The sequence below is a fragment of the Nicotiana tabacum genome, chromosome 7 (genome assembly GCF_000715075.1).
Source record: "Nicotiana tabacum cultivar K326 chromosome 7, ASM71507v2, whole genome shotgun sequence".
In the NCBI taxonomy this organism is placed as follows: Eukaryota; Viridiplantae; Streptophyta; class Magnoliopsida; order Solanales; family Solanaceae; genus Nicotiana; species Nicotiana tabacum.
Window position 1 is genome coordinate 113,366,304 of NC_134086.1, and position 25,762 is coordinate 113,392,065.

A 25,762-nucleotide genomic window follows, 5' to 3' on the forward strand; every position below is an offset into this window, starting at 1 on the left:
CTCGGAGTTGGTCGATCTGGTCGATCTTCTGCTGGACCTGTGAGGTTTTGTCATTAGTCACCACTACTAGCTCCACATTTTTAACTTCAAAGACCTTTACCTTTTTGACCAGGTTGGCATGTTCCCACCTTAGAGTCAAAACTTCCCTCTGAGCCCTGTCCAGCTTGGCCTGAAGGTCCTTGATGGCCCCTCTTGTTGCTCACTGAGAAGCTTGTACATGTCCTTTTTCTAGGCCTGCTCCTTGAGCTCGAACTCGAGCTGGCTTATTTCTAGGTAGCACCGGAGGAAGCTCTCGTGGTGAAGCACTAAAGCTTGTAAAGAAAGGAAACTAGTAAGAAATATCATAGGGAAATTTTAAGTGATCCACAAGGGGAGCTCGAAGGCATTAGAACCTTACCCGGTTCAATGCATATTTTGCCTCATTGAAGATACTTGACGTTCCCACCTCGTTCATCTTTTCCTGGTCCTCCTCGGTTACCAAACATCAGAGGTAACTGGCTATGCCTACCAGAGCGGATAGGACCCGAGCATCCTCCGAGATTGTAAGAATAACTGTCCTTTTGCACTCGCGGTCTGCACTCGGTCCAAGGAATTGCTTAACTAATCGTGGGCTCATGCTCTGCCCGCCATCTCCCGAAGGCACGTCCTTCTTCGGTATCTTCAGGTGGCCCAACCCGGAGAAATCCTCCAGTGTTGACATATTTATGCCATCGAAGAAGGAGTGGAGAGGGTCTTTTGCATCTTGTGCTCCTTTACTTGATTTCTCTTTGCTCGCTTGGACCACTTCGAGCATTGAGTCGGTGTAGAAGGGCGTCTCAATGATGTCAATCACACCAAAAGCCTTCTTCAAGGCAGGAGAAGTTTCTTGAGAGGTCGCAGCCTCCATCTCAACTTCGGCCTCTCGGACTGAAAGGGGATTGACCTCATGGTTCTTCTCCTCAGTTGCCTACTCCTCGGAGGGGTCGAACCGTGACTAATGAAGATGATATCATATTCAAACTCATCCCAAAGCTGGGGAAGAGAGTTAGGGTTCGGCACCAGGGACTTGGTGTTTTTCTTAGGATTATGAGCCCGGGAAGAAGCCTTCTTTTTTGGCTTCACCTCGGGACCCGGGGAGCCCGAAGGCTTTCTTTTCCTTTTCTTCTCCTCTCCCACGACGGCCCCATGCCCCGTAACGGAAGTATCAATGGACAAGGACACATCCTTGTCCCCTTCCAAAGGCCTAAGTTCGGTGGTCTTAGGCAAACCTATGGAAAAAAAGGAAAAAAAAAAGAGGTCAGCGTTATATAAGTTAAGAGCATAGTAATAGCTATTCGAAAGAGAACCTTACCATGAGATTGGGCCTCCCATCGGCCCTTCGAAAGCTTGCACCATGAGCACTCGAAATATGACATATGCTTACAGATGCCTTCGATCCACTCCTTAAGCTGGGGGACCGCATTAGGAACTCGGGCAACATCTGCACAACCACAAATGTTAATGATGAGAAAGGAAATAAAGTAAAATTGACACTTAAGGAAAGGCTGCACTTACGAGATGCATCCAATTCTCGGGGAACTACAGGAATCTGGGAGGGATCAGATCCTAGATTTTTACCTGAACAAAACACGTTGCCAGCATCGGTCCCGATCCTCGTCGATGCTCGAAAAGGGGGCCTAGCTGGCCCAGTGGGTGAGCTTGATTAGTCCCCCTCTAAAAATCTGTGAGCTATATAAACGGAGTAGATGGCCGAGGGTGAACTGAGAGGATTCGGTGTGGTTCACTAAATAACGTAGGAGGATCACGATCCTCCAAAGAGACGGGTGGATTTGCCCGAGGCATACCTCGTACCTCTTGCAAAAGGCCAAAATTATCGGGTCTACTAGGCCAAGCGTGAAGGGGTAAGTGTAAACAATTAAGTACCCCTCAAGGTGGGGTAGTAATATCATCCTCAGGCTCGGGGACTACTACGTCCTTGCCTCCTATTTACAGTCCACTCGGACTACGGGAAGGACATATTTGGTATCTCTGTGCTCCTTCACTGTGGTCCTGTTAAGATGAGGCCTTCTCGACTTTGAAGTCATCTGCGATTAAGAAACCTCCGAGTATAAATTATGGGGGTCTCAGGGGCAGCCTCGGGGGTAATTGCCTCAGGGACAACCACCTCGGGAGTGGCCGCTTCGGGGACAGCTGCCTCGGAAGCAACCACCTCGGCATCTATGGCCAAGTGAGTAGATGAAGGGGCAGCTTGCTGAGGAACTGATTTGGAAATTTTAGCCATTACTATCTGAGAAAATTTGATAATTCAAAGAACGGGTATGAAGGTTGAAGAAAAGAGTATGAAGATTTGAAAAAAGGATGAAGATCTGGGTAGAAACCTAAGAACAACTATGAAGATTTGTAGACCAGAGATGAAGGTATAAAGATTTGAAAAACTTGACAATCACTAATGGGTTCGAAGGTGGAGGCTTGGATCAGAAGGTAGGCAAAGTACAAAGGGTCAAAGCTTTTATAAAAGGAAATTCGTAGCGTTTCACATTTGGAAGCAACCAGCCATTCAACTACACGTGTCCGAAGTCAGAACGACGCGTCTAATGGGACGTTTCGTCTTATCCTCCATCTCGGTTGCAACATGCGAAGGAAGGAACTGATGTTCGTCTATTATTTCCCATCATTTTGGCAAACCTACTCTCTGGGAAACGAGGACACTATCTGTATACGGGTAAAATCGGGGGCTAATGAGCACCCTGATTCCCAGGTGGGTCAAATGAAGCGAGGATGTAACTACATGGAATCGGAGTCTAAGCTGGGAACTTCTCGTACTAAGGCTCGAACGGAGTGCTTGCCACCGGACCCAACAAGACAACACCCCCGAATCCGGTACGAGCTCCAAGACCACAGAAAGGATCACACGGTTGCACACGACTAACAAGGGACTGTGATATCCGCACCCAACTGGATATCACGGCGCGGATCTCGCCTGATATCGCTAGCATATCAGTAATTGATGTACAAAGAGGATTTTTACCTTTTTTAGAATTGTACCAAAGGTAAAACTCCTCTGCTATATAAAGGGGAAGTTTCTTATTCAATAGACATTGGGTAACACGTATATCAATGCAATACAAACTTGTTTCTCCGCTTCTTAGTTATTGAAAAGTTCTTATGTTAACCATAGCTCTTCACATACGTTTGGCTCCGAACAGAGGGCAGAAGAATTGTTAAGCTTAGAACCTGAGCCCGAACTCAACATCACAACTGGTTTGGTTATTTATGTTATCTTTGATTTGTTTGTCTAACATTCTTGATTATTTGTGTTGAATTAATCCATGTATTCTTAAAATCGCGTATAAATTCAATTGTTATCCATTTTTAAGGGTAAACAAGGTACAAGGTGCAACTTCTCTCCTTCAGAAAGCATATAAATACGAGGGACACATCACTTTTGTAGTCTCGTTCTGTTTATTTGATTGAACTACACAACTCACCAATTTAAGCTATTTGCGGGATCGGCGGTCGTTTAGAAATACAAAGATTGATCAGTTTGCATCGAAATACCTTCAAGCTTATCCACAGATAAAGTATCTTAAGTTCCTTTAACATAGTACTCTGCGATAATTCTAGCAGACTCATAATAAGATCTTTGAATATCGGACAAAAAAGAAAAGAAACAAAAGCAAAAACGTTTAGAAAATCCTTCACATGTCAAACGTTTTTCTTTTTTCTTTGTGGGCACTGGCAATATATAAAGTATTTTCTTACACCTTCTAACTCATACTAGTAAAGGAAATATTAACAGTTAAATTAGGCAAAAAAATGAAACATATATAAAATGTCAACCACGATATATGGTGATTCCAAAGTTTTCTGATTGGGCCACGAATTCTTTTCTGAACATACTAGGCCTGGCCAACAATATTGCATACTACTAATTTTCTTGATCTAGTACCATTTTTGGTTGGTGCAGAAGTTACAAATCCATTAACCCTAACACTTGTTGATCTTGTAGTCCGTTTGGCCAAGCTACAAAAATCAGCTTATTTTGAGAAGTATTTTTTTTCAAAAGTGCTTTTCTCAAAAGTATTTTTGGTGAGAAGCAGTTTATGTTTGGCTAATTAGTTTGAAAAGCACTTCTGAGCAGCAATTAGTGTTTGGCCAAGCTTTAAAAAACTGCTTCTAAAGTATATTTTTCTCAAAAGTGCTTCTCAAAAAATGTTTTTGGAGAGAAGCTACTTTTTTCTGTTTCTCCAAAACTGCTTCTGCTTCTCCTCAAAAGTACTTTTTTCCTTCGAGAAGCTTGGCCAAACATCTTAAATTGAGGCCAAAAATACTTTTGGCCAAAAAAAAAAAAACTTTTGACCCAAAATAAGTTTGGTCAAACAGGCTATTGATTTGATTGATTTCAGCAGTGCCTCAAAAGCTGATTAGAAGTAACATATTGCTCTGTCATTTCTTTCCAAGATTTTGAGCAATGCATGCAAAGCTACTGCTAATCTCAAGATTATATGTATGTTACAAAAAAAAAAAAAAAAAAAATCACAAATTCACAATCATTGTAGTACTTGAGAGTCAGCCATAAGCTTCCATTTTTCATGGGAGGTGATAGATTTTGTCAGTCTGATATATCAAACTAAATTCATCTCATTATGAAAACTGTTGAAGGCCAATGGGCCATGTTATGTACAGACTCCATTATATTCAGACAGAAAATAGAAATGTACATTTCTTGAAAGCTGACAGTTCAAACTGAGGAATGGACTATATACCTAAATCTTGCAAAGGTTAAATGTATCCTTAAGTCTAAGTCCATATATTAGCTTAAGGGGATATCCTCTGCCGATGTTTTAACTGGTGGGACAAGAAGCATCAGAAATATGTTGAGATAATCGACTCATTCATTACCTATGCAAAAAGTACACTAAGATTTACTAACTTATTTTACTCTATCACCATATGTTGTACCAAATTAAACTTAGTTTTATGTTTTCAGGTCAATAATCCCACCTCTTTTGGATGGATATCTTGTGAATATCTTTTAAGCAGATGCGGAATCAAGATTTGAAGTTTATAGGTACGGAATTCTAGTTTATTTAAGTTACTGCATTCTAAATTAATAATTTATACATATTCAATAAATTTATTAGGACAAATACAAGGTTTGGACTAAAGTTATTGGGTTCGACCAAACAAGTAACCTACATAATAACTCCTATCCTGTTTTTAGGTGAGTATTTATATTGTTAGTGCGTAGAACTTAGAACTGATTTTAAGATAATGGGACCAATTTAAGATTCCTAGATGGTACTATAAAAGGAACTATCATCATACAAGATAGAGCAAATTATCTATTAAATAAACGACCATGTCACTCATATGAGTCATTGTTCTAACAGGCACTAGGAATCGAGCTTGAATTGTGCTGTCATAACTTAAAAAATAAAACTCATCCCTCGCCAATGTATGGTTGATAAGTTTTGAAATTTTACAAATGTAAAAGTTAAACTCATTGGTTATTCATTTTCTAAGTGGATAATATGATTTTTATCAATATATTATCCGTTTTTAAAAAGTTCATTATTCAACCTATTTTTTAATGAACAATATGGGTGAATAATTATTTTCTTTTATCCATTTTGCCACCACTAGCTCAAAATAAGTATATATAATCACAACAGTATAGAGAAAAAAATGCAATAGTAAAAAGTCAAAGAAGCAATAACAACATCAAAATAATAGAAATCAAAGCAAAAACAACATCAGTTAATAATAAAAATCCAAGAATAAAGGAATACGAGAATAACCTATGAGCACATACAATGTATTATTCTAGTTGTATGATGAATGAACTTTTTCATATTTACTTCTAGTTACCTCCACGTTCCTTTCAAAAAGTTTGGTCTTTTCTTTGAAAATGGAAATTCACAATGCAGTATTTCGAACTAATATAAACTTATATCCATCTAAATCTGGTTTATTATGACAGAGAGGGTAATTATAGTACCTGTCAGTGAATATCCTTCTATTTGAGTATAAATTAGATGTTTCTATTGAGACCACTAGAGTAGTAATAATTTTTCAAAACTCTTATTGCCCTCCTCTAAAATGCTATTCCTAGTGGTTGGTTAGTTTCTGGTTTACATAATTACCATAAACCATATCTCCTCACTTAGGAAAAAATTATACTTACATCACGTGTGTTTACACTAAAGTTTAGTAGCTAAACCAATAAATACATGACATGTATGAGCGCTTATCGCCTCACTCTACCACTTAATCATGGTAACTAATGTGCTTTAACCTAAACAGTAGAACCATCAATATTGACTTGGCCCATTGATCTAGCCCAGCCCAACACGTGATTTAGCGGGGATGGGCTAGAATTTCTGGAGCACATTTAAAAACAACGCTTTTAAGCCCGGCCAGAGTAAGCACGTGGCATGTGAGGCTTAACTGAGGCTGGGCTGGGCCGGCCTGTGGGCCTAATAAAAATACGTATTTAGAGTTTTTAAAATATTAAAAAATATGACACAAAAAATAACAAGAAGAGTATCCCAAGCTTAAAGTTTATTAAGCTCATCATATTAAAAGATTAAAGTCTTAAAACGTTAATTAGTTTAAAAAATTTAATTATTCTTAATATTTAACTAATTAATATTACATACGAATTGTAGATGTAGATGAAAGTGAAGATATTAAAACAACCTTCTCACAAACATATTCAAATGTATTTGATGAAGATGATATGTTGGATATCACATAAGAGTCATGGACGTTCTTTTAAATAGTTTGTTTTGAGTTTTGACTTTTGGTGAATGAAATATAGTGTTGTCTTTCACTTTTTTTAGTGCTTATTGTTTTGTAAAAAATTTCCAATAAGATTTTTTTAACTTTTAAATATTTATCCTTTTTTAGGTTAGAACTTAAAGAAAAAATATAAAATTATAGGGTGTGTTTGGTATAACGAAAAATGTTTTCCAAGAAAATATTTTCTTGGAAAACAAGTAGTAATCTTATTCATTTTCCGGTGTTTGATATGCAAATTAAGAAAAATGACTTCTCAAGAGTATTCATAAATAATTTAGATATAATAAACATGAAGCCATAAACTTTCAAACCAACAACCTTCCAAACCCACAAGCTTCATAAACTTTCGAACCGCTAAACTTTTGAAACCGCGGAATTTCGAATCCCTAAACTTCCAAATACATAAATCTCCGAATTCATAACTTTGGAACTTGTAAAATTTTGAACCTTTAAACCGATAAATAAAAAAATTAAAACTTAAAAATATTTTTTTAAAATATTTTTTTGGGCGGGGGAGGGGGAGGGTACACTAAAACGAAAAAACATAAATTTAAAATTACAAAAAAAAAAAGATTTAAAAAAAAATTGTGCGGGATGGAGGGCGGGGGAATGGGGATGGATGGTGCAGAAAAACGAAAAAAATAGAAATTTAAAATTGCCAAAAAAAAACTAAGGTAAAAAAATATTTTTTTGTGGGAGGGTGATGGGGACTGGGGGTGGGGTGGGGTGGGTGGGGTTGGAGGGGTAGTAGGGTGGGTGGTAACGAAAAAATTGAAATTTGAAAAAAAAAACGTTTTGGAGAGAGGGGGTGGGGTGGGTTGGTGAGGGTGGGAAAGGTTGAGAAGGAGTTTTGGAAAATATTTTCCCTTCTCTTGATAAGGAAAACATTTTCCTTCAATTGAAAAAAATGAGTTCATAAGAAAAATATTTTCCAAAACATTTAAGCCAACTAAACATGGGAAAATTGAAAAATATTTTTCCGAAAAATGTTTTCCTTCATATCAAACACACCCATATTTACAAAAAGAAAATGGGTCGGCACGTGGGGGCTACGGCTAGGGTGGGCTGACCATTATAAGGCCCATCAAAATTGTGGGCTAGCCCAGCCTACACTGTCAATTGCTAAAGCCCATGTAGGTTGGGTTGGGCTAGCCCGACCCCGCTCATATTGACAGCATCTACTAAACAGGTAAAAATTGCACGGGTTTTTAAAAGATTTAATTTGTACCCACTTTTTAAACAACTTCAGCTCCATTTCTCCTCCTCAAAGTTTTATCTTTTCTTTTTCCAGAAGTAAGGTTCATCCCTATCTGCTTCTTCTTATTTCTCCGGTGAGTCCTATAAATTTTCAATCATTTTTTCCTTTTCGCTGACACCCTCAGCTGTAAAGGTTCTATCTTGGTTTTGCAGCTTGAATCTTATGCACAATTTTGATGTGAAAATGGGACGATAGAAATTAATTATTAATTTTATATTGTTGTTTGGTGAATTGGGTCTGGCGAAAATTGGAGATTTCAGTTGTCGATTGGATTGGTAATGTGTTGATGTTTCTTGGTTCCTGTTAATGTTGCTTTAAGTTACTTCGTGTGGGTACAACATGCCCATAGAGTTCTAGAGTTGAAGTTCGCTAGTTACAAACAAAAACTTCAGCTCTAGAGCTGAAGTTCGACTGTTATAAAACAAAAATTTCATCTCTAGAGCTGAAGTTCGCCAGTTACAAAACATACTTCAGCTCTAGAGCTGAAGTTCGTCAGTTACAAAAACAAAAACTTCAGCTCTAGAGCTGAAGTTCGCCAGTTACAAAACCAAAACTTCAGCTCTAGAGTTGAAGTTCGCCAGTTACGAAAACAAAAACTTCAGCAATTACAAACAAAAACTTCAGCAAATAGAGAACAAAACTTCAGCTACTATGCTTAAGTTCAGCAATTACAAACAAAAACTTCAGCACACTTGCTACTTCAATCTCGTCTACTAGAATGCTGAAGTTTTGCGTGATTGTCTTTGCTACTTCAGCCCCGTATGCTGAAGTTACGCGAAAAAGTGGGTACACTTGCAATTTTGTTTTGTAAAACGAACACAAATTAAAACGTGACCCAAAAAGCAGGTATAAATACAAATGCTCCACTATACAGTAGGGATGAGTATGTTTTTTCCGTGCTATGTATATGGGCCAAAGTTTCGTAAAGTTACTACTAGGATTGATTATGAACTCTATATCATTAAAACTTGGAAAAGTTTTGAGAATGTAACTGAACAGGGTCGAAATAGACCTGTTCTACATTATCTCAACTTCATTTGCCCCTAAAAGACAGATAAAAGTTGTTTTCCAGGACCACTTCGGCTAGTAGGGTGCACCATTTGCCGTTACATCGATCCTTCATTTGTTTTAGGTATTCATGTCAGTACGAGTAACAACAATAACCAACATACTTATTCTCACCAAGTGAAACTTGGGAAGGATAATGTGTATGCAGACTTTATCCCTACTTTGTGAAGATAAAGAAATTAAATTTCAATAGACCCTCGACTCAAGGAATGATGAAAAAGAAGCAGCAACAACAAGTACTAGCAACAATAAGATAATAGGATAACTGAAGCGAACAAATAACTGGAAATCAAAGCAAACTACGAATAAGGAAATACAAGAATACTATAAATATAACTGTTATGAAAAGAAATACGCTCAACTACCTACCATGGACGGAGCCACCTTAGGCGAAGGGTGGTCCGTTGCACACTCTTCGCTAGAAAATTATGTGGTGTACAGTAGGTTAAATGTTAGTAGTTATTATGAGTGTATTTAATTTTACACACCCTTAACACGATTGAGAAAAAAAATTTGCACACCCTTAACATAACTGAGAAAAAAAAATTGCACACCCTTAGCCGAATTTCTCGATGTGTCACTATTACCTACTAACCTTCTACCTTAATGTCGAACGAGTATAACTATTTGTTAGGATTGAAAAAATCAGGTGTCATGCGGAAGCAAGTAAAACAACCCTTGAATGACGATAAATCAGACAACATAAGAGAGATATACCAAAAGAGACACAAACATTTAACGTGATTCGGTCAATTGACTTATGTCCACGACGGAGATGAGTATTCTACTATATAAAAGAGAGTACAAAATATCGAGAGAACAACCTCACGAATAGGCAAACACAAGTGGTATACTAACACTTGTCCTGTAAAGTTCTTACCCTAAACAAGACTTTCAAGCCCTTTATGACTACATTGTGAATGCCGTTGAATGAAAAGGAATGATCCTCAATTATAGAAGTCCAAATATTTTCCTATAAGAAAATGGACTAGCCAAATATGGGAGATTTATAATTTCCTTCTACAAGAAGGAAAACTCAATTATAGTAAGTATATTGCTCTTTCTTTCAAAAAATAGGAAAATCAAATATAGTAACAAAATCAGGGCAAACACCTAACAATTCTCCCCCTTGGCCTGAATTTTCTGACAAAACAAACTTGATTCACCTCCTTCATATAACCTTCAACAGGTCGCATCTTCAAATCTACACCGCGAAGTTTGTCTAAATGTGAGTAGCACTACGGTCAGATTTCTCAAACAAAAATCACGATTATCGTCAAATATGTTGCGGCTAGAATTGAACCCGCCAAAATGAACATGTCTTCAACTTTGCTCTGATACCACTTGTTATGTCGAGAAAGAGACCAACCCGAAAATAAAGATGATAAAGAACACCAAATTTTAACATGAAAACCCTTTAAATTGAAGGTAAAAACCACAGGATCACAAAGATCCAAAAAGCTTCACTATAACAATAAGAGGGTTAAAAAGTTCTCCAAATTGACTACACAACAAATGCCAAACACGGAGCAACAATAGCAACAACAAATCAATTGAAGAAGGAGGGAAAGTTATAAAAATGGAGTTGTTGTTCGGGGATCGAAATCAGATTCTACGGGCCTTTAAATACGATCTGCACCGCTCAAATCAAAGATCAAGATGTTATGAATACTCAGTCAAAATGTAAGCCCGATCCAACGGTTAACGAATGAAGTAACGTAATTTGAAGTTGGCTGGTCGAAACAAAAATCTGCAACAAACAAACACTTTTCTTCTCTCTTCTCTCTTGATGAAAGCTCTTTAAAAAGCCACTCTTATGTGCTTAAGTCTTTCAAAGTCTTGTACCAATGAGTATATAATAATTTTTCAAGGTTGTCCTATTTATAGATAATGAGTGGTGTTTTCTCTTAAAGCCAAAACCCACTCTAAATAGGAATAAAAAACATAATCCAATTCCGAATAGGAATGGAGACTAAAAGATAGGATTAGGCCATTGGGCCTTTGGCTCGAAAACATGGGCATGGGCCCAACAAACTCCCTCTCCAGCCAAGGAGCCAAATATGTCTTCAAGTAGAGGAACTATTGACATGCTTCATGTCTGCTATTTTCTACAAAATGCATGCTTATTTGTAACCATCGCTTATGTCAGCATATCCGAAGGATTTTCATTAGTGTGTATCTTCTCAACCTTAACAATTTCTCTTCCACGGCTATTCTTATCCAATGATACTTTATTTCCCTCTTTAATGTCTTGCTTCAACTTGTGGCAAAATCTTTGATATGTCATTTCTTGCCACAGTAGTTGCATGTAATATTATGGTATTTGGACCTTGACTTACTTCTTCTTTTACCTCTATTCCTCGAACCTCTTGTTCTATCTCTCCTCCGATTTTCTGTAACCAAGATATATGCTTGTGAAGATGAACCCTGAGATTTTTTTCTTACTTCCCCATCCAACACACTACTCTTGGCAGATTCCATGGTCACATTAACACCGGGAGCTGAATTTGTCAAAAAAATAAAGTCTTTGTATCTCATCATCAAAATTAACTCTCATTCCAGACATCTGATCAAGGACACCCTGAAAATCATTTATATGATTAAGGATAGGACTCTGCTCCTTGTATTTAAAGGTCATCAATTGCTTTAGCAGGAACAACTTAGTGTTCCCAATTTTTGAAGCATAAAGAGTCTCTAGCTTTTCCCACAATGATCTCACATGTGTGTCCATTCACAATATGGTTGCGAATATTATCTTCAACCCATTGTTATATATATACACATACTTGCTGGTGCTCGAAATCCCAATCTTCATCCGATATACTCTCGGGATTATGTGCTGCAAAAATGGTAGATGCATCTTCTTCACGAACAACAAATCTTTCATCTTGCTTCTCCAAATATTATAATTGCTCTCATTCAGACATACAATCTTGCTCATATTCGCCTCTATTCCGTAAACAAGACTCTCAAACTCTTTATGGCACAATGGCTACTCTCAAACCCTAGTGGATTCTGGAAAAAAACCTTTATGGCTACATTGTGGATGCTATTGAATGAGAAGGGGGATCCTCAAATTTATAGAAGTCCAAAGCTTTTTTTCCTCCAAAAAAAAGGACTAGCCAAGTATGGAAGATTTATAATTTCCTTCTAGGAAAGAAAACTTAATTTTGGTAAATATGGTGCCCTTCCTTCAAGGAATAGGAAAACCAAATATGGTAAGAAAATAAAGGCAAACACCTAACAATTCTTCTCCTTGGCCTGAATTTTCTTATGAAATAAACTTGATCCACCTCCTTCACATAACCATCAACAGGTTGCATCTCCAAATCTCTATAACAAAGTTTATCTCAACATGTGTAGTACTTCGGTCCAATTTCTCATACAAAAATCGTAATGCTAGAACAAAATTCGCCAAAGAACCTGTCTTGAACCTCACTCTAATAGCACTTGTTAGGACCGAAATAAACAGGTGTCATGCGGAAGCTAGTAAAACAAACCTTGAACTACGATAAACCACACAACACAAGAGGAATATATCAAAAGAGACACAAACATTTAACGTGGTTCGGTCATTGACCTACGTCCATGACATGAGCAATCCATTATATAAAAGACAATACAATATATCGAGAGAACAACCCCACGAAGAGGTAAACACAAGTAGCACACTAACATTTGTCCCATACAATTCCTCCCCTAAACAAGACCCTCAAACCCCTTATCCTTGGATTTGATTGATTTTCAGCTTCACCAATTCACACCATTATGCAAAGCGTGGTGTCCAATCCTTCCCATGAAATATCCTATCATACTAAAAATCTGAAACAATCTTTTTACTACTCCTATTTCTCTACCCCTCTAAAGTCTTGTAATTTGCTGGAACATCTTTTGTGGACCCAAAGGAAAACCTCGCAGCTACCTTTTAAAACCAAACTTGATGAGTATAAGGGTGACCATATAGTTACATCAAATATATATTACAACAACATAAATATAACCGGTAAAATTTTTAGTGGGGTCTGGCCGTTTAGGAAAAATAGTGTATACACAGACCCGCACCAATATCTTGTGTAGGTAGAGAAACCGTTTCCGAAGAATGAAAAACCACCAAAATATTTTTTAGGCTAAAATAAAGATATATTAGGTTGTGTGGATGGCCTTTTTCATTAGATAATGACCCACTTGAGTGGATTTGGAAAGTGGAATTCCATTTTCCAATTCCAATACAAATTGCTTAGTCCCGTACCAAGTCCTATTTTGCCAAATTTCAATGTAGTGAGCATGCATTCTTGATTCCCCATTTCAAAAACAGGATCCCGGCTTTTGATACTACTTTGTATTATCACATCTTCTACTACATCATTGTTGCACAAGAAAGTTTTGGGCTCTGCAAAAAAGCAATGCTACATATTTTGAATTCATTTGATGATCAACCCAAAACCTTGGTGTAGCCACTCTAGGAATCGAGCTGCATGGTTCAATTGAATCACATTCCTCAAACTATAATGTGCAAAAAGGATAAAGCAAATGTTTTTTTATATATATATAAATGATTGTATTTACATGATATAATGGAAGTTGTAGCGGCAAGTGGCTCAAAAATTGTTTTAGGACACAAATTTGAGTCCTAGTTATGGTGTTCTAGCATTATTTTGAATCTCCTTATTCGAATTTCCAACTCCATCATGAGTTTGGTTTGGATATTCTTTGAAACATACAAACACCATGCAAAACCTTAAAGGCAATGAATGAAGCACTCCAAAAAAAGTTGTCCAATGCACAAGGTATTTTGCGTTCACGCAGGGTCTGAGAAGGGTCGCACCCAAGGGGCGTGATCTAAACAGTCTACCTTAATACAAGCATTAGTTGCTGCTTCCACGGCCTTTATAAATCCCATTTGAAAATTCATAAGGCTAGGATTCAAATCTCAATATAGAAAATGTAAGAGGAAATTGTAGTTGTTTGTAAAACTTACTAGACTTGTTGGAAATTCACAAACTCCACCAACCCTTTTTCTCTTTTTAGTTTCTTTTGGTGGGGGAGTAGGGTTTTCGAAAAGCCAGAGGGTATTGAGGGGACCGCAAGTTAATGTTAGCGGCAAATTCGTGTATATTGAACTTAGAAGCAATATATTGCTTTCCATGTAAACTTTCCCAAAAAAGTATAATTTTAACTTCAAAAAGAGAAAAAAACAGGGGCCAGCATCTGCATATAATAATCTCAACTCCAAGACCTCATCATTAATATCTCCTTAAACTTCCCCATTACACAGCTAAATAACTCATCAAAAGAATAATTAATAAAATTAAAAGGTGAGAAGCACTCAATTCCAAGAGGGAACCAAATCAAAATTGAAGAATGAGAAGAAAGAATAAGAAGTATCTCAGTCAAAGTAGTCAAACTTTTACAGCCCAAGAAAACAAAATCTAGGGCCTTCATAGAATAAAGAGCTATATAATTAAAAATAATTAAAGAAAAAAAACTAAAGATATCTCCCTAATTATCATTTTATGTGCAGACCCCCCTTTTTGATTCTTGAAAGGTCTGCAGACTAAATCTTTATGAATAGGAAAGTGTAATGTTTTAAGGCCAACTCATTAACTTCTCATGTTTGCTTTTTCTTTTCATTTTAGACTTAGGAATTCCCTTTTCCCTTTCCACTTTTTCAATTCCAGCATTTCTCTGCTTCCATTAAATAATGAATATGGCAGATTCTCCAATCATCTCCTCCACTCTGTAGCAAACACACATAATTGCCCCCAACAACCAATCCTTTTCACTATATAGACTCCTATGTCATAACCCCTTAAGCTACTCACTTCCTTATTTCACCTTCTTGAATTCACTTCCACTACATATAACCATCAATATTCTGTCACCTTTTCTTCTCTTCTAACTTACCATCTTCTTCTTTTTCAATCTTTATGATGAATCATTCTTCCTCTACAACTTCTGTTAATGGCTTCTACAACTTCCTCACTAGAGGCCTTGACAATCTTGATCACTTATTCCTGTCTCAGAACTTCATGTCTTTTCATTTTCTTCAACATGTTTTGTCATCTCTAAGATCTTTTCATTCCCAGTTAACATTTCTGGTTCAAAAACTACATTTGCCTGTTGGAGAGAAATGGCTTGATGAGTATATGGATGAAAGTTCAAGACTTTGGGAAGCTTGCCATGTTCTCAAATCAGCAATCTCCAGCATGGAAAATTATTACACCTCTGGTGCTAATTTAGCTTCTTCTCTTGATGATCACAACATTTTAAATCCTCTGCTCTCCCGCCAGGTTGTTTTAACTTTCTTCGCATAATCAAACCATGTATCCATATCGAATTATTTTTCATTTTTATGCGTAAAGTTGTAATTTTTTTTCTTGATCATACAGGTTATTCGCGCGATAAATAGATGTCAAAGAGAAACAGTAGCACTTGAAGAAGAAAACAAGAGCTTAATGGAAACAAGAATGCAAGATTTATCATTGAGGTTCGACGAAAATATTATGATAGGATCAAAATTCAATGGATTCAGCGGATTTAGAGGAGTGCTTTATGCAATGAAGAATGTCAGCTCATTGCTATTGGCCATTTTGGTAAGTGGACTGGTATATTGTTGGCCACAAACAAGTTTTTACCAAGGGAATGGTCATGAAGGGAACATGGTTTTCGGTTCATCTTTTATGGTTTCAACTTCAAGATTGCATCAGAGAGTAGTAGCAGAGGTGAATCAGGCAGAAGGGCAGCTGCCCGGAATCCTACTTTTCGAGTATCGAAGAGCAAGAGTAGCTATGGCTGAGCTGAAAGTGGAACTAGAGAGAGCCAAGGAGTGTGGATTAGTATTAACACAAATTGATATCCATGACAAGATTGAAAACTTGAAAGATTGCTTTGGAATGTTGAAATGTGGGGCAGAAAGCATCATTGGGCAACTTGATGACTTCTTTGATGAAATAGTAGAAGGAAGAAAGAAACTTTTGGACATGTGCACTCATAGGTAAAGACAACAAAGAAAGAACAAATGGAGAAAGATGTGTGCAGCCATAGCCTTAGAGATTGTAGAAGTGTAAGGAATAACTTAGTGGAGTAGTTTCTTTTCTTTTTTTTAATATTTAGGCTCTACTTTTTTTTTCCATCCATATCTCTCTCTATTTTGGTTCTTTTTTGGTATCCTAAAATTACAATTTTCTTATCCTGCAGCTAAGTTTAGTCTTGAAAACTTTAGGAAGAAGTTTCCTCTGTTAAGTAAAGCATGAATATTATCCTCAAGGAAAAAAACCAGAATGTGATTCTTCCTTTGAATAAAAGTAACATTACTAAACAAGAAGAATATGTTGGATAAAGATAGCTTCAGTAAAAAAGAAAAAGAATTCTAAAAAATATTTCCACTCAAGGAGTAGATTCTCCTCCTTATCATCAATAACTGGATCAAAGATAAGAAATGTCTGTTCTTGTTCTACTGACAAGGCCAGCAGTCAGTCACCTCAGTGGAATAAACTGGAAGATTGATATGAATCACAATTGCCATATGCTACTTTTATTGTATATGCTCTTTATTCTATCAACATATTTAATCACTTGTAGACATATAATGTTTGTTTATTCAACTGTCAATTCATACCACACAAAGAATCATCCAAACGTACAAGATCGTGACCATCTATCATACTGTCTTATGTTTAACTAGCAATTTTATTACGTATATGGTTACACCAAACTCGGGTTAGGGCATTCTAGCATTCCGTCAATCATTTTACTGTTAGATCAAAAAAAAATAAAAAAGGATCCTTCCGGGTGTCGGTTTAGTGGTAAGAGAGCAGCATATTAGACACACGTTAGGATCCTTCCGGGTGTCGGTTTAGTGGTAAGAGGGCAGCATATTAGACACACGTTTAATATTTAAGTGGAGAAAGGTAGAAGAACAAACCCATTATATACTGACTCTTTAAACGTGTGTAACTAATGCAAAAAAGACCTCCCTCTCCCGCATCATCAATTTAGAATGAAGATTGTGATTACAACTCAACTACTTAAAGACCATCTACTCCCCAACCAAACCAAGATGAAAACTATGATTATCCCAACTAACATAATAAATTACTTCTTCAAGGTCACGTCTTGATGTGTTGAGGAAACATAGGAGCTGAAAGAATAATTTAATACTATGTTAGTAGGTATTGTCTTAGGAGAATGAAGTTATAATAGACAACTTAGCTAGGTTTAGGGTTTCTTAAATTGGAAGATGCTTCTTCTGTCAAATGGAAAAGAATGTGATTCCACCTAAATAAAGTAAATAAAGGAATGATGCTCCCTGCCCACATGACAACTATTTTTAAGATAATGACAGCTGCTTAGTAATGTTAACAGAGATTAGATAGGTCTTTTTTACTTTGTTGGTCGGTCATAATCGCAGCCAACAATCCTCTTTTCTTGCAATTAAGCTTGTCTAATTCACATTAACTAGATGTGTTAGAACCTTGATTAAAGATGTTAAACATGCTAAATCTTTGGTTTATTAACAGCCTAAAAGTTGATGGGGAAAGAAGTTCTTTATAGCTTTTTCTGATACGACCCCATATTTGAATTTCCTTTCTTCTGAGCAATTCAACGATTTTCTTTAAGAGGAGACAGCTAACATGACTCGCATCAATTCAAACAGGAAAGAAACAGAAACAGTTCGCAAAAGGTACTGGAAAAAAGATTGCTAATTCTAAACTTAAAACCATCAATGGCCTTCGGCTAAGGAAAGACAGTTTAGGTCAGAGAAAGATAGGGAAGCAGAGATATAGAAAGTAACCAAAGGGTGATAATTATATTATTGAAATTTCAGTAATAATACAAAAAAGAACTCTCAATTCACAACACTTTCTAAAGTGTAGACTTGACTCATACTAGAAAAATGGGAGATAAAAAAAAACGTGAGATGCTTTAGTTTTTTAAAGTAATCAAGGGAGACTTTGAGCTAATACCAGATTTTTTAATCCAATATACCCTGAAATTACTAATCATTCAAGTTGTGAAAAAGTGATGGAGAAGTGGGCGGAGACAGAGGGAAAGAGGAAGAGAAGGATCATGAGATTCCTGGGCTAGCATTCATTTTTCTCAAAACACAAAAGCAGTTTTTTTTCCTTTAACTGTAGGAGCTTTTGTCTGATTCCCAGAAAAGGGATTCTTTTTTTTCTGTTATCAAGGAATTAAATGAAAGCAAATATGAAAAGAGTACTATAGCATGTGTAGTAATTGATTGTAGTTATAATGTTATTGTTGGTCGAATAAATGATGATGAAAAGAAAAGAGGCAGCTCTGTTTGGTAGGCAGTGCAGAGTGGCTGCTGTCAACAAAGTCTATACTAGGCGCTGTACTTGGGTATATCTTCTTGTATCTCAGCCTAGCACCAGCTCTCTGACATGTCTCCTGTTTCCCTGTGAAATGCGATTCCTCTCTTTTTCTTCTCTAATTATTATCTTCTTTTTTACCTCTTTACAACTTGCAACTCAGACTTGTTCCTTTCAACTAACCACATCATGATTCTGGTTTGCCAACTTTTCAGTTCTTTTCCCAAATCTCCAGCCCCCAAGCCCCAAGGAAGGGAAAAGAACAACTTTCTTATCGTATGCTGTCTTTCTTTCTGCTTTTGGTCTACCTTATTGGTCAATGTAAAAAAAATTGCTAGACTTCGTGGAGAAGTGGCCGGTTTGAAGTCATGGCAACTAACCTGTGCCAACTCCATCCCTAGCATTAACCATGGTACCTTTAGTAGATCGCAATTGTTTCAAAGGAGAAGGGATTTGTCAATGCATGTCTAATGAGATGAACATCTAGGAAATATTTGTAGTCGTAGCAGCTCTTGGTAGAACATAGAATGTATCAAAGAAGTACTTCACCTGATTACAATAGAGACTGAAACAGATGCTTATCCAAAGCCCTCTAAAAGCAGCTTCCTGTGATGCAATACCACCTGAGTCAACATAGAACATGGAAGGCAGAACAATATAAAAAGGTAAGGAACTGGAAATTTGAGTCATCCTGCCAAAAACAACTACGACTAACAATTTTTCCAAACAATCCCTTAAATTCTCCTTTGTTTTTCTCTCAAGGTGTGTGTACATTCATTCAACCTTGTAATCTCTTCAATGAGAAAATTACAGGGTATATACAAGTTGAATATTAAAGATATAATAATATAGGTACAACCAAGAATAACGAGGACCCAAAACAACAGTGTATCAAAACAGCAATAGGAGAATGAGTCGGATCCCTCATGACAACACTATTTAATTTACCAAACCCTCATCAAAAATACTGAAGCTATGGCAAGGTTCAGCTACTTGAGATTTGTCTTGACACCTCCAGCCAACCTTGACAGTCAAAAAGGACACAAAATACTCCAACGTGGCAATCATAAGTTAATCCAGGCTTTGAGCTCAAGGGACACTTAAAAATCATATCAAGCCTAGTCAATTACTAACCAAGAGTTGGGTGCACCATTGTCCTCCCAATCCACTGAAAAGGTTGGTCAACGATCAAAAAAAGAATTCATCCACCAGAACAAGATTTCCAAGCTAGATTATACTTCAAATCCAGGCATTGCAAACAGTGATGCAAAACTTTCAACACGTGTTCTTAACTCAATAACATCTTTGTTGTTCTCAAGGCCTTTCAGAAAAGCCTTTGCAAGCTTTCCATGTTCTCTCTGTACTGAATTTGTAATCTGCGCTGCCTTGAGGAGGAAATCTGTTATCGTCTCAAAATCATTCTCTATACAGCCTCTTGATGTCATAGCAGGGGTACCTGCAGGCAGAGCAAAAGTAATTACACAAACAGATTTTCAACTCCAAAAGGTTGATATATGTGGCTCCACACTAAAACGATACTGAACTTACCTATCCTCACACCTCCAGGAGTAATACTTCCATTATCATCGAAGACCATTACTTTGTTGAGAGTGATGTGACACAACTCGCAAACCTTTTCAAAATTCTTACCTGTAAAATAGAAAAATAAAAATCAGTACCAGTACACTCAAAAACCGGGAGGCAAGTCAGCAACAGCAATTAGAGTCCCATTAAAATAGCAGTACTAATACACTCAAAAACCGGGAGGCAAGTCAACAACAGCGATTAGAGTTCAATTAAAATAGCAGTATCTGGTCCCAGATAATCCCGTTGAAGCAGGCAGCATTTGGTCCCAGAATCAGTAAGCAAGAGAATTGGCACAGGATGATCACATAATTTTAGAAGGGTACAAGCTACTTAAAGGCCCGATTCTACACACATAACGTCACTTAGGTAGCGCTCCAGTACAGGCACCGCACACCACAACGTCCATGAGCAATCTCCTAAAGAGAATAGCACCAAACAAATAACTAGATGACAGCAATATATTAATTATCAAGATATTTTATGGACGGACATATTAATGATTAGGAATAACAAATTAGAATATATTAAAAGAAAATTAGTCACCAATATGAATTTGAGTATTGCTTCCTAGTCAGAAATTCAATATTATTTTTAACTTAATTGACATGATTTTTCTTTTTCATATTAGCCTTTCTTTCATATTAGCCTTTCAGAAAAGCTCGTGCTTTCATTACATTGCTAGTAGACATTAGGTACTTTTCTACCTTTTCGCCTTTGACAATATTGAGTTGAGCTGTGTTACGCTAGGAGTTAACTCTCCTGGAAAACGCACATGACAGGCCAATGAACAATAGCAAACGCTTGTTTTTATATGTAAAATGTTTTTGTTTTTATGATCAGTCAAATATATGCTAAAGCTACTAATATTACGTTACTTTCAAATGGTGATTTTCTGCTATGGTAGGACTTAACTTTCTGGAAAACACACCTCACATGCCATTTAACAATATAGCAGATGCTTTTTTTTGGAAATGGCAACAGTATATTTGCTAAAATTACTTTTTTTTAATACAATGATAAGCTAAAATTACTGTTTAAGTTACTTTTGTACATTAATCTTCATGACCTTATCATATTACTTCCATGCTAACTGCTACTAACTTTACTCTCAAATTTCATGTAGGCATCTTTGTATTCAGTTCAAATGCCCGACGATACAAAGTTCCAGTAGTAAGAGAAGCACAAAAACAAATTTGTGCCTTCTATAAGATCTCCATTTTCTCAACAAGTACACACCTCAGACTGTTCTTTAAATAATCATACTTCCATGTTAACTGCTACTAACTTTACTCTCAAATTTCATGTAGGCATCTTTGTATTCAGTTCAAATGCCCGACGATACAAAGTTCCAGTAGTAAGAGAAGCACAAAAACAAATTTGTGCCTTCTATAAGATCTCCATTTTCTCAACAAGTACACACCTCAGACTGTTCTTTAAATAATCAAGTCAACTCAAACAGAATGGAACCAATATATGACAAGCAGCCAAGTTCTCTCAGGAATCACAGGTAAAAAACTTGGAGGATTTAGAGCATCTCAACAACCTTCTGATAGCAGCAAAGCAGATCACATTTTTAAAGAAATCTAAAAACCAAACCTTATGAGATATGCTGTCAAAGTTGGACAAATGTTGATCCGAAGATCATAGATTATACTATTTTCATTGAAAAAAGAACTACACAATCAATTCGATCAACTCAGTGGCAAAATTGATATAGAAGCCCAGTCAGAAACGGTGCCACAGGAATTGACGGCAAAATCATAGGAATAAAACATAAGCAAGGGAGAAACATGCAGTTCATTGACCTCACTAGGATTAAAAAAGAAGAGATGAATGATATCCCAGCGCTTATGGCCAAAAATGCCAAATGCCTTACAAAAACTAGACTGGTTTTTCTTCTTCTCAAGAAGTATCTTAGTCCACTGTAGCAGAATCATTACAAAGCAACCATCTGATAAAATTATTTGAGGCCTGATGCTTAGTTCATTAATAATATCTTACTCCAATGCCCCTTAATTTTCCAATTCATTCTTATAATTCAACAAGAAATATCCATATGGGAAGAAAGGATAATGATGGTACGCTAGCCACAAAAAACAAACAGATCTCATGAATGAAATTCACCAAACACATGTGGCAAAAGGTATTACACAAAAAGATTTAGAAACCTGTTAACCCAAGATTTCTCAGATCCCACAGTATCATGTGATTGTCAGTCCCTCCAGTAACCAGTCTGCAATTTCTTCTCAATAAAGCAGCTGCTAATGCCTGAGCGTTTCTCTTAACTTGTTGCATATATGTCTTGTATTCAGGAGTAGCCACTTGCTTCAATGCTATAGCGAGGGCAGCAATATGGTTGTTGTGCGGCCCTCCTTGCAATGCAGGAAAAACAGCAAAGTTTATCTTCTCCTCAAAATCATACTTATCACCATCACCTTGATTCAAAAGCAGCCCTCTCTTTCTTGGCTTTGACCCTTTCCTATAAAAGATAATACCTCCCCTTGGACCTCGAAGACTTTTGTGAGTTGTTGAAGTAACTATATCACAATAATCAAAAGGACTCGCACATTCCTGGGGAAAAAAACCATGCCACAAATTAGCAAGCTTGTTGATTACAAATGCAATAAATGGAAAAACTGCAAATCAACTCTGACAAGATTAGATGGGAAATAATTCATATAGCAGATTTATTTTGAGCAGAAATTGTAGGCAGACGCCTAAGGCATTAGCTGAAGCCAAAAACATTTACTCATGAAGAAAGGCTGACTTGGAGTGACTGGTCCAACATATTCTCTAGGGTCTACAGTACTCCCCTTAGACATCCTATCTTCCCATTTAAAAAAGCATAAAAACTTTTACTTCCCCTATATTATTGATTTGCAGTCAAATCGCCTGTTAATCCATTCAGCAAATAACAAATTGAGATTATAACTATGACAAGAATCCAAGAGAAACCGATATAATTTCCACATTACGCAAGAGATGCTCGGGAAGGTGTCATCTATAAGGGCAACTTGCTTCAGTAGGCTGGCTGTTTTTTTCTTAGAAGAGGTATTCAAGAATCAGTAAGCTTATATAATTAACTTCTCAGTATTTAACCTAATTAAAATAGTTTGAAACCAAGGGCATATACATGGAATGGAACTGCACCAAAGCATCATTTATTGGGTCGAACCTTGTTGCTTTCAAACAAAACATCAACAATGAGCACTAAAATGGTTAAGAAGTAAATTAAATTGATGCATGAATGACATGAATGAGCATAGGATCGTGCCCGGTGAGCATTAATCAAAATAACTAAACAGCCTCAAAGAAAAGATCACCTTTGCAGCAATGAGACCACTAATTTGTGCCATATCACACAACAAAACTGCACCACATTTGTCGGCAATCTGTCTAAACTTTGCATAATCCCATTCCCGGGGATACGAACTCCCCCCACATATAAGTATCTTAGGACGGAAATCAAGAGCCCTTTCCTCAAGTTTATCAAAATCTACATATCCAGTTTGGGGATCAACCTTATAAGACAGGCTCTCAAAGAAAATTGAAGCCCCTGAAACTTTTCTTCCATTAGGAAGATAATACCCATGACTTGTGTTTCCACCAGACGGTGTATCCAATCCCATTATCCGATCACCAGGCAGTAGCAAACCAGTATAAACCGCAAAGTTTGCTGAAGTACATGAATATGGTTGCACATTCACACCCCAATTCTCCGGGTCAAGTCCAAAAGCAGCTAATGCACGCTTACAACATAGAGTTTCAATCTCATCTATAAACTGATTACCACCATAGTACCTTGCCCCCGGTGCTCCTTCAGAATACTTGTTTGTTAAATGGCTCCCTAATGCCTCCATCACAGCCTTGCATACAAAATTCTCAGAGGCAATCAGTTCAATCCCTTTGTACTGTCTCTGCTTCTCCTTCTCCATTATCTCAAATATATCCGGGTCAGCTACCTGTAAACCCTGATTACCCCAAGCCCTAACAGCGTTTTTCCGCGATTCTAGCCCTAGCATATGCTCATTGGAACTCGTAACCCTAAAGCACTTTGAAGAGGAAGAAGACGACGTGCTATCAATATCTCTCCTCCGCTTTATACACATGGAATGTCCTAGAATACGAAATTCTTCAACTTCCCTCTCTTCATCACCACTCTCTCCCCCCTTCTTTTCGTTCTCCTCCGTTTGCTTGTCCATCAATTGAAGTGGAACCGGCGGAACCAGATGTGATTGGTCCTTAACCCTAGAATCGATCTGAAAAGTGATCGAGTCGTCGGCGATATGAGCCCGACTAGGTGCGCTTCCCGCCGGGGACGCATGAGCAATAAACCCTAGCGAGAGATTACTCGATTGCGATTGGCTCAAATCCATTGTAACTGAAAAAACAATCACACAATTCTCAGAATTGAAACAATAAAAACCCTAACCGTCCGGAAAGTTTTGATTTTGGGAGATTTCAAGGACAAGAACAACAGTAACAAGAGCAGAAACAACGACCACAGCGGCGGAAACAGTCGGAGTAACAGTGCCGGTAGAAACGCATCGTCCAGATGAAAACACTAGAAGGTAAAACCAAAACTGTAGTTAAAGACGTTTGTTTCTCTGTAAATGATATGTAGAGAGGGAGAAACGAGAAATGCGTGGGTTTTTTGACAAAGACAGGGAAGATTCGAGGGGATGCACCTGGACGATTTTGCTCCTCTGATTCCGGTGACCCGGCTGTGACTTTAACCAAACCTTCAACAGAGCTCCCGATTTGTACTAATTGGCTACGAATCAGGACATTCGACAACAGCTGGATCATAAATGTGCCTGCCATGGTTGGGCCTAACTTTATATTTTATATTATATGGGGCCTAATTGTAAGCCTCAAAAATTGAGCAGTAACAACGTCTTGGGTTTACTTCCTTCATTTAACACTTGGGCTAACTTTAACTTCCAGCCGATTCAATGTTAGGGAACCTATGGATTACGTCGATTTATAAGCAGCTTATTATAAAATTTGGTCAATTCATAAAAGATTATTAATATTAACTAAATAGCTATTTGTAGTTAAGAAAAGGTCAATTTTTTACTTTCTTTTGACTGTGTGTTATTACAATAGAATGGGGACATATTAAGGAACTTAAATCTCAATTTTGGAATGATTTGATGGAATTTTGAGGTGGTTTGAATTAAAATTTTGAAGTATAAGATGAACATGAAAAAAATAATATGTGTATCACACTATATATTATTTGTATAGAATATATATATATATATATACTAGTTTTAGATTGCGCACTTTGTACGTGTACCTCATCTAAATAAATATATAGTTGCAAGAAAAAATTATATAGATATTAATAAATAAAATGTTGGAGTTATAAAATTAAAAACTAAAGCAAAAGTGTTAGTTCTTGAGGATGATGAATGTTGATCCTATTTAGCTGGCTTAATAAAGAAAGAAGTCTTACCCACGAAAGTAATCTAATACCTTGTTGTATTTCAATTACTGAAGTTATCCGTAATTCTTCTTTCTTTTGGATTTAATTAGCGTATACTTGACATAAAGAAATGAATAATAAAGTTGTACTTAATATTATTTTTAGCTCGTCCAATATTAGATAAGTTGAACTTGAGTTCAAGAGCATAATGTTGGTGGATAATGAGGAATTTATATCTAACGCGTATTTTATTACTATATGCAGCTACGTTTTTGTACATAAATTTTTTATAAATACAAGAAT

The 25,762-nt window shown here is 36.9% G+C and overlaps 2 protein-coding genes across 2 annotated transcripts; one reads left to right on the top strand and one right to left on the bottom strand.

Moving 5' to 3' along the window:
• Positions 1-14,487: 14,487 nt before the first annotated feature.
• LOC107832457 (uncharacterized) lies at positions 14,488-16,298 on the top strand. The gene is made up of 2 exons (XM_016660305.2): positions 14,488-15,399; positions 15,499-16,298. The coding sequence occupies exons 1-2, from the start codon at positions 15,037-15,039 to the stop codon at positions 16,105-16,107; spliced, it is 972 nt and encodes a 323-aa protein (XP_016515791.1). The 5' UTR covers positions 14,488-15,036; the 3' UTR covers positions 16,108-16,298.
• Positions 16,299-19,158: 2,860 nt separating this feature from the next.
• On the bottom strand, positions 19,159-24,836 carry LOC107832456 (serine hydroxymethyltransferase 7). Its single transcript, XM_016660304.2, has 4 exons — positions 23,352-24,836; positions 22,197-22,599; positions 19,990-20,091; positions 19,159-19,897 (listed from the first exon to the last, which is right to left on the bottom strand). Exons 1-4 carry the CDS (start codon positions 24,402-24,404, stop codon positions 19,674-19,676), a joined length of 1,782 nt encoding a protein of 593 aa, XP_016515790.1. The 5' UTR covers positions 24,405-24,836; the 3' UTR covers positions 19,159-19,673.
• Positions 24,837-25,762: the final 926 nt, after the last annotated feature.